We start from the raw sequence: 11,520 nt of genomic DNA, 5'->3' as shown, positions 1-11,520 counted from the left end.
GGAAACCCCCCCCCCCCCCCCCCCCGCCCCTCTCCCGAATGTGTTTTGGTTTTTCGTCATTGTTTCATCTGCATTTGGATGTGACGTGATCAGAGCCACAATGGCGCTTGATGGCTTTGTTTAGTATGCTCCGATGCCTCGCACCCATGCTTCGCACACTTTGCGTTGATGCCCTTGCGTTCCTCCGCCCCCCCTTTTTTGACAGCTGTTGGAAACGTACCCCTTTGAAGATGGCGCGACCGTGGGCGCAACCGTCTTTCCTCGCCAGCTCCTGTTCAGGTAGCCTTCCCTTGTGTTTGGTTGTGCCCGAGCCATCTTGCCCACCTTGGTGGGACAGGGGAAATTTGCGGGAGGGGTTTGTCGTGTTGCAACTGTTGGCCGTGGGTGAGCCCGCCCTGACCGCTCGATTGCCCGAAACGGCGTCATGGAGGGGGCGTGCGTGAAAAATTGGTTGCTTCTGTATTTGAGTGTGGCGGGGTGTGGGGAAGTTGGGCCGCGGCACAGTCATGCTCGGGTCGTATGCGCCGCGCGGCGGCGTCAAGCAGACGCACAGGTACATTTATCTGACATCGGCCGATTGTCTGACATTGTACCTTGGTTGGCTTGTCTGACATTTGCGCCGTAGCAATGCCGTGCCTCGATTGTACGCCGAGGTTCGGCACTACATTGATCTGAGCCACCAGTTTCTGGAGAACGTGGGCCTCTCGAGCACCGAGGTGGACGAGTTGTTGCGTCAATCGACCAACCACCTCTTCTCAAAGGTGTGCACGTTCGCTGCCTCTTGGCCCAGCTGGTGTTGTCGCCGACTGATTGGTGTGAACTCCATGGCCAGGTGTTGAGTAGCATCTTGATGAAGCTGGTCCGGTCGGCCGGTCTCAACGTTCAGCAGCTGACACAAATCTCGCTGAACACGACTCAGCTGGAGGTGCGATGCAGGGTTGGCGCCAATGATCTTCCGAGCGGATTGCCATGTCTGTCTCTCGCCCGCCGCTCAGACCATACGCCGCTTGTGGTGTCCCATAGCTGGCTTGCGAGAGCTTGGAACTGTACATTAGCCAATTGACGCGCTCCATCGGCAACGACGTGCACGGTACCCGCTTGCATGGTGCTGACACGCTCAAGGGTACGTCGGTGAAAAGGGTGTATTGTGTATTGTGTATGAGTGAAAGTGAATGGGGTGTGTGAGGTTGATTGGACAAAACGGCATATCTACCCTCATACGGATTCGACGGCGTGCACAATTGCGTCTTCTGGTTGTTCTGGGCTCAGATCCCCGCTCGGCGGCCGAAGATGGCATCTTTGCGTGCCTGCAAGGGCGCATTGACCAGTTTTTGGAGCTGGCGGAGTTTGATTGGGCACCATCGGCGCCCAAAACGACACCAAGTCCTCACATGTTTGAGCTGCTGGCTTATCTCACCACCACGTTTGCCGCCCTGCGCCACATGCCAACCGAAGTGGCTCGGGCTGCGTACTTTAACACTTGCAAATACATTGGCCAGCGCCTCATTTCTCAGGTCGAGGATCCTGAAATCAAAAAGGTGCGCGGGCTGATGACTAGGTGGAATCGCTTGAAGGCGTGCCGTGGAGCGGTCGCGCACGCCGTGCGCAACATGTCAGCGATGACTTCTCATTTCATTGGCCCTCTTTGATGGGGTATCGACGCGGCCAACTGCAGATCAATCTGAACGGGATCAAATCCTTTGAGGTGGACGTCGCCACGTGCGAGGAGTACGCCGACACCTGTCCTGTGATTGAGGCTGGGGATCAGCTGCTCAAGGGAGCCTTTGTCCAGCTGCGCGAATTGGTCGACGTGTTTCTCCGCAATGACTGGGACAAGTTTTGTGATCCTCTTATGCGCCGCAAGTATTATCCCCACTTGAAGACGGCCACCGCCATTACTTGGCTCGAAAAGTCAGTGCTGGTCTCGCACATCTGCTCTGGTCGCGGTGACCGGTGACTCAGACTGACGCATCTCACTGGGGCTGGCGCAGATTCGAAGACAAGGCGCAGTCAAGCATCTTTGGACGTCGCAGCGAGAAGAAGTCGCGCGAAGTGGAGGCCGTGCTACGCCAGCTCAAGGCTCAGTAGAGGGCGGGCAACACATGTTCATGTGCAAGCAAGATGCCGGGCTGCCGAGTGGCCAACGGCAATGGGGCGACACCGGCACACGTGAAAGCGTAAACCATCTAGAAAGATCCAGAGTGTGCCAGGTCGGCGCGAATTGAAGAAAACCGCGAGCGAGACTGATGGTAATGCCATCACGTCAGCATTCAAGCATGATGAGTTGCAACGAGCGGGCAGGACAAGCTGGCGGACGGAAAGCAGCGTGGAAGGGAAGAGGCTGAAGAGCAAGGCGCAACAGGCCCAGAAAGGTCGGGGCAAGGGTTTGAAGAAGAATGATCATGTCACACGAGCCAAGCGCGGGGGTCTGACGAACGGAGCATGAGGTGAAGAGGTGTTGGATGAGTGAGGAGGGCTTGGGGGGTTTGTCCTGGGCGGCCTGGCTGGACTGGCATATGGGACTTGATTAGGAAGAATAGGAAGCTTGGCCAGAGTGAGGTGGAGTCGCACGAAAAAAAAAAAAGCGAATGCCTTTTCTTCGACACCAAAGGGTGATGATGATGGTGATCGCGGGCGTGCGGTGGTTTGTTCACTCGCTACAAACCGATTTACGCTGCCTTTGCTGGATGATGCAAGGAATAGGCACAAAAGCGTGCATGTGACAAGACTAAAAGTGGCGATATCTGATAAGCAGCCTGTCATTCGATTCTGTTTGCAGTTGCTGTTGTGGTTGTGGTTGTGGTTGCGTGAGTGTGGTCGTGTGATTGCTTGATCTGCAAAACGAAAGCCATCAAGCTTTCAGGTTCATGCTTTGCGATAAGCAACAGGAGCCGATGGGTGCATATGTCGCCAGGCGCAGGCGCTGTGACTTCGTATGGCAGGAGCGGTTGCCGACGCGGGCAGCTTGATGTTAAAAAAAAAAACGTGTGTCATCGGGTGTCATGTCCCTCGTCATGGTTCGGTTGGATATCATGACGTATAATTTACAGCTGCAAGCATGCTCGAATCTCGGGACGATTGTGGGAGGTGGGGGGTTACCGACTGCGCAAGGGGGCATGGGGCGCAGCTGCGCGGCGAGCGCACAACATGATCCATCGTCCACGCGAATTGCTCTTTGTTTTTGATTTGCTTGCTTGGCGTGTTGGGCGTTTTGAATATTGATTATTATGATGATTACGTGTCGACGGAAAAGGCATCGCCTCCCCTCCCAAGAGGGTGAGCACATGGCCGAGCACGACGGCAGTACGCTCGCGTGCGCAGGCGACGGACGATCACACACACACGCACACAGACACACCAGCCAAAGGGTCGTGGGTTGATTGGAATACGTCAAGCAGTGCAAGGTCACGGCGCCAAGCTCTTGCTTCTGCGGCACGAATCCTACGTCACCGTGCCACTGGGACGCATTTGAGGGTCCAATGACACCATATGCATGCGCCTCTGGACAAGGGGATCAAGTCATGTTCGTGCGTGCGTGTCGCACCCATGATGTCCACATGTCAATCTTCAACCACATCCCTGCAATCCCTTACCACCCCCTTGCGACCATGGGGGGCGAGTGAGGACTGCTGCTAATTAAACGTCTGAAGGGGGTGAGTGGTTTGTCAGGGTCGCATCTTGCGAATCAAGCGCATGGGCGTTGAGGTTGCGCTTGTAATGTGAATAACAATGTCATTGTGGACCTATTGGACCAACGGTTTTGGGTTTGTGGGTTCGTGCGTGGGTTCGACTGCTGCTTTTACATCTGCAGCGCCACACACGATACCACTGGAGGGACACGAAGATTTCAGGACCCACAGACCCGTTCCCTAAGCGGCTTCACCCACGTCAATGTTCAGTTGTGCGTGCAGTGCACACCTACACCCCCACACCCCCTTGCCTTGATGATAGGTAGTCGCCGCAACACCAATCGTGGGTGCGCAACACCGGTGCACACTTTGCAAACCGCGTCAAACCCATGCACACGCTCTGTCCACCAAAGACATCCCACATGTGACACACACACACACTCACTTTGGCTCACTCAACAATCTCATCGCCCAAAGCCACACATACATCACCACCAGCACCACGGACACGAGCTACGGGTTCGGACATCTGCCACAAGCGCCCCATTTTTCTTTTCCTTTTTTTGGTTCATCACCCTGATCGTTCGTGTGTCTACGTGCGCAGCGTCTCTCTCTCTCTCTCTCGGCTCTCTCCGGCTCTCTTCGGCTCTCTTGTCTCGTCGTGTGAGCACACACGGCTCGCCGACACGCTCTCCCATCCCCCCACCCCCTTCTTTTTGGGGGTCACAGCTCGCTTGCTACTTTGGCCAGTCACAACATTGTGTTGGCTGGTTGAATGTCAATACGCTCGCTCGTGTCTTCCAAAGTGGCCGTGGGTCACACGCCTCCTGCTTTTCTGATTCCCCCCACACCGAGTTGCGGTGCCACGTTTCGGCAGCCCGCGCTGTCACAAGACTCGTCTTCCCCCCTCCCCCCTGCCCCTGCTTGTGTGCGGTCTCACCACCCCTTGTCTTGTCGTGATCAAGTGACGCCGCCGGCCTGCGCCATTTACTCTTGTTGTACAAAGGCAGTGAGTGGCCTTTGCCTTTGACAGCTTGCTACGTGCATTCGCTTTTGCTCGTCGCGTGGGCGCGCTTCTCCGCTGCTCTGATAGCACTAGAGCGTTCAGACCAGACCGTAGCTGAACTTACTCAAGTCATCTGACCACCCGACTACGCTCTGGCACCGGGGGAAACGAGCTTCTTCCTTCTCCCCCCTCCCCCCCCCGGCTTTCGCTGCACGACCGGCCATTTCCGGCTTTGCTCAAGACTTCCCTTAACCCCTTCCTGCCGGCCGGCCGTGTCGTCTTGCAAGTTACGCAGCGCGTTCAGCCATGGCCATCAACTCGGCCGTCGCCAAAAGCTTCATGGAAGCATTGGAAATGGACCTCGAGGACGTGGCCTCGTACGCCACTTGCATCGCGCTTGCCTTTTGCTCCATCGACTCGGCCCTCGATCGTGGCCTCTCCACCAAGGAAATCTACAATTACATGGCCAAGCAGACACCCAGCTTTGTGAATCATCATCCAAAGTGGAAGTCGGGCGTGCGACACTGCCTGTCCTCCAACAAGGCCTTTGAACGCAAGCCCACTCTCTACGGCACCCTGACGCACACCTGGCTCATGCGCGCCGAATGTCTTCCCGCTGCTACCCGCCGCCATCTTCGCCATCTCAAGTCCATGTCCGATCTCAAGCGCGAAACAGCCGCCGCCAGTGCCGCCCTCAAAAATCAACAGTTTTCGCCCTCCCTTCCTCAACAAGGGCAGCAACACCAACAGCCGCCACACCAGCAACGCCACACCCTTCCCAGCCATCACCCACAACAGGCATCCCAGCCCTCAATCGCTTTGATGAAACACGCCCTACCCTCCAACACGAGCAGTCCCCGCGAATCTCCCGCCACCCGCTCCGTCAACACCAACAGCTCCCTCACCGACTCGGCCGACTATCAGGCCGCTCAACTCATTCACGCTCTCAAGGAGAGCAGTGGCGATCGCTCCAACGCGTCCGACATGGGTGCGTTGACCAAGGACTCCCTGGCCTCGGCCCCTGGTCTCACCAACGGGACCACGGCCAGCCCCTCGCTGCGCGCCAACCCTCCACAACCCGCCGTTCAACAAAAGCTCTCATCCGTCGCCTCCAACATGGGCATGAACAATTTTCCCTTTCACATGCCCCCGATGTGGATGAACCCCATGCACATGATGCCTGGTGCCGTCAGCACCACCATGCCCACGCCCCAACATTCCCAGCCCGGCATGAATCCTGCCGCTGCCATGATGGGCAACAACCCAGCCCTCCCACCATGGCAACAACTCCTCAACATGATGGCCAGCGGTGCCATGGCCCCCTCCATGGAGTTGCCCAACTCGGCCGCGCCGATGATGATGCCCAACAACATGCACCCGTCCATGCTGATGATGCAGCAGATGGGACAACATCAGTCTTGAGTTTGAGTTCCTCGAGCCTGCCTCTCTTCGATTCAGTAGCCATGACTGCTATTTGTGCCGTCGCCGCCGCCGCCACCGCTGCTCTTGTTGCGCAACATAACATGTGTGTGCTTGCGCGTCACCTGGCAGCCCAATGGGTGCCAGCCCCTTGACAGCCTTTGAGAGAGTCATCGGAACTCGGGATCCTCGATCACTCAACCCGCTGGCAAGCCATGACTTGTACCTTCTTTTATTTGGGGTTTATCTTCTTCCTCTCGTGATGCCGTCACTGTGGCCTTTGAGCTGGCTTTTGATGTCTTCATTTCCTAACCCAGTGACTTGTGATTCATGGCGTCTTTCCGTGTTTTTTTTTTCTTTTTTTTTTCGAGTTGTGCTCCTTCTTCCTTCCCACGACTGCACGACTTTGTGTGCGAGTGTCGCAACAATGTATGCAGCATCCCTTCGTGGCGGGCGGTGTGGCACCGTACAGACGTGAGCTCGAACGGGACCTTTGATGCATATGGCTTCCAAGTGAAGATGCATGATTGTTGCATTGCCTCTTTTCGAGTTTTCCCTCCTGCTCAGTGGGCTCGGGGTGTGTGTTTCAAGTGGTGTTGATGTTGATGGGCGCTGTTCATTGCTATTTGACCTTGTCTACTGACATGTGATTGTCTTACTGCTTCCTTTTGAGTTTTGGTCTGCATGTTTTTAGTTTGGCTTTATCTAGTTGTGCCAGTGTGTGCCTTGATGTTGTTGCTGTTGTTGTTGTTCTACCGTCCGCCTGTAACGTCTCGGTATTATCCCATCTCTTCTCTTGTTTCTGATTGCCAGTCGCTTGTTGTTTCCATCTTTATAGTCCCGGTACTGGGTTTGCCGTCAGCCCTCGAAAATTGACAGCTGCCTTTTGACGCCTGTTGGTGCCAGCTTCTGCACGAGCAAATTGTGGAATTCGGGGAGCAAGGGTCATGATGTGGGATCTGCACCAGCAGTGTCGCGCCGTGGGTTTCGTGCGCTGCGTTGTAGGCTCTGCACTGCTGGTACCCGAGCTCAGGCGCCAGACCTGCGTGTGTTTAATTTTAATTTGAGTGCGCAAACGGGTTGTTCTTGTTCATTGTGAGCAAGATCAACTCGCACAGATGGGATTGTGGCACTCAACATTGCGAGGCGCAGCGCCCTATGGGGCTCAGGTCATAGTCATGGTCATGGTTCCGGAGCCAATTTTGACAGGAAGTGAGGGGATGTCCGCCACTGGCCGTGTTTTTTCCCAGACCAAACAAAAGCCGCCGCGGGTGGGTCGGTCACGCAAGGCATAAAGGGGGAGATGGCGAGAGGGCCCCAGATTTGAGTCAGACCAGGAGGACGGGTCAATCCATCGGTCGTAGGCCCCTTCGGAAGGATCACACATCCCGTGTACACGACGCGCCGAGGGGTCGATAGTTCGGATCGGGCAAGACACTCGCAAGTTCGCGACCATGCCACATCTCACCCCGAAGAAGTCTGCCGGTAGGAAAGGCGCACATGGCACGAGTCCACACACTTGTCATGTGAGCACACGTTTGGTATGGGTGGGTGGTTTGGGTGATGTAAAACCTTTCGCGACACGTCTTTCCGACACTTGGCGGTCTGGCTCGTCTCCCTGGGTTGTTTCCGGTCTGCCCTATGCCTTTGTTTGCCTACGCCGGCCATTTTCACATGCCAGCCGCAACCAGACCCTGCGAGCCTAACATCAGGTCATCAACACAGAGCCGCAGCATCAAGCCGAGCGCGCGCACGGGGGGGGGGGGGGGGCTCAATGGCAGCTGGTGGCAGCTGCCCTTTTCTGTATCACTTAATCACAAAGAGTTTGTCATCGTGTTCAAAGTTTTTTTTTTTTGCTTTCTGGTGGGATGAGGACATGGTTTGGGGATTGTATGGGGCGCTGGGGATGTGGTGTGGGTTAGGGGGAGCCACTGGTCTCGCGGCGTCGTGATGACGCTTTTTTGAAATTAGAACCACGCATCTTCTCGGGAGACCAGGAGACTGAGAAATCCCTGTGCAGACTGGTGAGGATTCTTGAGACAAGGAGACTGGCGCAGACTGGTTGAGACAAGGAGACTGGCGCACACCACGACGCGATAGAGGGTACGCCCAGACATCAGCCAGAGACAAGAGACTGAGCTATCCTCTTGTATAGAATGCAGAGACACCTTTGAAATGTTAGAATTAGGTATAACCATTCCGAAGGCGTTTTCAGAGAATGTATTGTAACTTGGATGTCCTTCAGAGGGAGGGTCGAAACAGGACCCAAGTACCAGAGAGACGCAGTGCCTCCTGGACCCCATTTTTCCATCAACAGGTATCGCCTTTGAGCCGCGCGATGGCAGCGACAGCGACAGACGGCGATCTCCGCCTGAATGCAACGCCAGCAGGCGCTGCCATATAGCATTCATACGCATGTGATCTTTGGGAGAATACAGCTTGAACGTCCTGTGTCACTTGCCGATGTCGGGTGGCGGGATCAGTAGCAAGGAAACAGCAACCACTTCCCACACTGCCATTGCCATGTGCTTCCTTGTGTGTGTGTGCGTTTGTGTGTGTTCTTTCCTCTTGCCTCTTGCCTCTCTCCGGCTCTTTGCTTGATCTTGCAATGCAAGCTCGGTGTGCCATCACAGACAGGGCAGACAGAGACGTACAAACACGGACCCCAGATGCTCGAGCCGCCGCGTTCGTGGTCGCGGTCGCGTTTGCACATGTTATTTGACTTTTTGAGTTTTTTCAAAAGACTCACGTCGATCACAAACTTGTGGGATTAGGTGTGCCGTCTCCGCCAAGGACCCGAGCGCCCTGTCCGATTAGACCACGACTGATACCACTCTACGTAGTGACACTGCCATCATGGCTGCCGTCGCATCTGCCAAGGTCCGTGCAGCGGGCCTTCTGTTGACTTTACTGTCCCGCTATAAGCCCTGGCGATCCGAATCCTGATCCATCTCCGAATCCTCCATCGCCTCGAATCCTCTTGTTGCCTTAGGGAGCGCCCGCCGCAGCAGGTTGGATTGCTTCTGGTTCTCACGCCTCTCGCCCTTCTTGGTCTCTCTACCATTTGGGCACCTCGCGTGTGGGAGTCTGGCTCGAAACGACAAAACCTCATCTCGTCCTGTCACCCTCCGCCCTCCTCTTTACTTGTAAATCTTTTAGGCAAGGGCACCGAAAAGCCCTCAACCAACGGAATCAAGACGTCTGAGCCCGTGAGCATCGACACCATCAACGCCAACGACACTTCTAGCATCCATGGCCTCTCCGCCAAGGCCCCGGGCAAAGACGTTGGCCCTCGCCCCACGTATGTTCAAACTTCAACTGCAACATGCAGCCCGATCCGCAGCTTGCAGCACATAGGGAAAAAAAAAAAAAGAGAGAGAAAATCCATAGAGGCTGGCACAGTAGTTTGGAAAGCGCACACAGAGGACAGTTAAGGCAACACAGATGAAAGGTGTCAATGTTCAATCAATCTGACTGCTGATTCGCAACTCTCCAGTGTGGCTGAGGTGTTTGAGAATCTAGAGTACGGCCCGGCGCCCGAGGATGCCAAGGGTGCCTACGCCTGGTTGGACGCCCACAACCGCAAGTTTGGCCACTTCATCAACAATAAGGTGTGTCTGTTTTGTCAATTCCCGGTGCCTGCGACCTCCTTTTTCAGCACTTACGCATTGATCGATTGATCGATCGTTTCCGTACCCAGTGGGTCCAGCCCGAGAGCCGCCAATACCACAAGAGCACCAGCCCTGCCCGTGGTGATGTGTTGGCCGAGACCATTCAAGGCACGCAGGAAGACGTTGATATGGCTGTCAAGGCCGCCAAGACCGCCCACACCACTTGGGGAAGCCTGCCTGCCCATGTCCGTGCCCGCCACATCTACAGCATTGCCCGTCACGTTCAGAAGCACCACCGCCTCATCGCCGTCATTGAGAGCCTGGACAATGGCAAGGCCGTCCGCGAGACCCGCGATGCTGATCATGCCGTCGTGACACGCTGGCTCTACCACTATGCCGGCTGGGCCCAACTCCTTGAAACAGAGCTCCCCCAGTGGACCTCCTGCGGTGTCGTTGCTGGCATTGTGGCCTGGAACTTTCCTCTCATGCTCCTCGTTTGGAAGGTAGGCGCGCATCGATGGCGTTTCGAAGAGTTGACGGCTGTTTGTGGCATGAGGAAGCATGTCTTTTTTTTTTTTTTTTTTCGTTTTCTTTTTTAAAATTTGACGTCATGTTTCCTCACCTTCTGAGTATCTACCGCCAAACATCACACCCAGTACCTGCACTGCGTCATCCGTCTTCTGATTCCTTGCTCGCACCTTGATGTCCCCCCCGCTCAGGTGGCACCTGCCCTGGCAGCTGGTAACACCATCGTCATGAAGCCTGCCACCAACACGCGCCTGTCGGCCCTGCTCTTCGCCGAGATCTGTGCCGAAGCCGGCTTACCTCCGGGTGTTTTCAATGTGCTGACTGGCGGCGGCCGCATGGGCTCACAAATGGCTGAGCATGTGGATGTGGACAAGGTGGGGGCCAAGTCTTGAAGGCTTAAACTGTTGCGTTTCATACCTTTGTGCCCTCAATTTCACAATACCCCTACTCTCTCTTGGATGCCTCGACAGGTTGGCTTCACGGGCAGCACCGACATTGGTCGTCTGCTTCGTCGCTCCACTGCTGGAACTGGCAAGAAGATCTCCTTGGAGCTGGGTGGCAAGTCACCTATTGTCGTCTTTGACGACGCGGATCTTGACTCTACCGTTGAGGGCGTTGTCGATGCCATCTGGTTCAACCAGGGCCAGGTCTGCAGTGCCGGCTCCCGCATTCTCGTGCAGGAGACCGTCTATGAGGAATTTGTCCGTCGCGTGAAGGCCCGCATGCAGCACCTTCGCCTGGGCGATTCCCTCGACAAGTGCATTGACATGGGTGCCGTTGTCGACGAGAAACAGCGTGATAGCATCGCGGCCTACGTTGAGATTGCTCGCCAAGAGGGCTGCGAGGTCTACCAGGCTGCGGCGTGCATGCCTGCCACCGGCTGCTTCTACCCCCCTACTCTCATCACCAACGTTGACCAAGCCTCGCGCGTGGTGCAGGAGGAGATCTTCGGTCCCGTTGTGACGGCTCAGGCCTTCCGCACTGCCAAGGAGGCAGTCGCACTGGCCAACAACACCAGCTTTGGCCTGGGTGCCAGCGTGTGGACCGAAAACCTCTCCATGGCTCTGGAGGTGGCTATCATGATCAAGGCGGGCACCGTCTGGATCAATGGTCACAACATGTTTGATGCCGCGGCCGGTTTTGGCGGGTTCCGTGAGTCTGGCTTTGGTCGCGATGGCGGCAAAGAAGGTCTCATGGAGTACCTCAAGCCCAAGTGGCAAAAGCGCGTGCGCCATGAGGTTGGTGCCCAGCTTTGCTCGCACTCGCCCCTCTAAAGCACCAAGGCTTCTGTGTTTTACACAAGCACGTGCACCTGGTCTACCCGACC

General features: G+C 55.9%; 3 protein-coding genes across 3 annotated transcripts in view; all 3 read left to right on the top strand.

Moving 5' to 3' along the window:
* MONBRDRAFT_27374 (uncharacterized protein) overlaps positions 1 to 2,088 on the top strand; it is a gene marked incomplete at both ends in the record, with an annotated part of 5,126 nt that extends 3,038 nt beyond the window's left edge. Inside the window, 7 exons of the mRNA XM_001747873.1 lie at positions 206 to 279; positions 626 to 761; positions 833 to 925; positions 1,024 to 1,123; positions 1,270 to 1,538; positions 1,676 to 1,911; positions 1,992 to 2,088. Of these exons, the coding sequence (XP_001747925.1) occupies positions 206 to 279; positions 626 to 761; positions 833 to 925; positions 1,024 to 1,123; positions 1,270 to 1,538; positions 1,676 to 1,911; positions 1,992 to 2,088 (1,005 nt within the window). The remainder of the gene's footprint in view (positions 1 to 205; positions 280 to 625; positions 762 to 832; positions 926 to 1,023; positions 1,124 to 1,269; positions 1,539 to 1,675; positions 1,912 to 1,991) is intronic.
* Positions 2,089 to 4,941: 2,853 nt separating this feature from the next.
* Positions 4,942 to 6,057, top strand: MONBRDRAFT_27373 (uncharacterized protein; the record flags this gene model as incomplete). The annotated part of the gene is made up of 1 exon (XM_001747872.1): positions 4,942 to 6,057. The coding sequence occupies one exon, from the start codon at positions 4,942 to 4,944 to the stop codon at positions 6,055 to 6,057; it is 1,116 nt and encodes a 371-aa protein (XP_001747924.1).
* Positions 6,058 to 7,930: 1,873 nt separating this feature from the next.
* Positions 7,931 to 11,467, top strand: MONBRDRAFT_27372 (uncharacterized protein; the record flags this gene model as incomplete). The annotated part of the gene is made up of 4 exons (XM_001747871.1): positions 7,931 to 7,965; positions 9,934 to 10,168; positions 10,385 to 10,567; positions 10,664 to 11,467. 4 exons carry the CDS (start codon positions 7,931 to 7,933, stop codon positions 11,465 to 11,467), a joined length of 1,257 nt encoding a protein of 418 aa, XP_001747923.1.
* Between the last annotated feature and the right edge of the window lie 53 nt (positions 11,468 to 11,520).

The sequence above is a fragment of the Monosiga brevicollis genome, genomic scaffold, assembly GCF_000002865.3.
Source record: "Monosiga brevicollis MX1 MONBRscaffold_19 genomic scaffold, whole genome shotgun sequence".
Taxonomy (NCBI): domain Eukaryota; class Choanoflagellata; order Craspedida; family Salpingoecidae; genus Monosiga; species Monosiga brevicollis.
The sequence above is the reverse complement of the archived record's forward strand: the minus strand, read 5'-3'. Positions and strand labels throughout refer to the sequence as shown.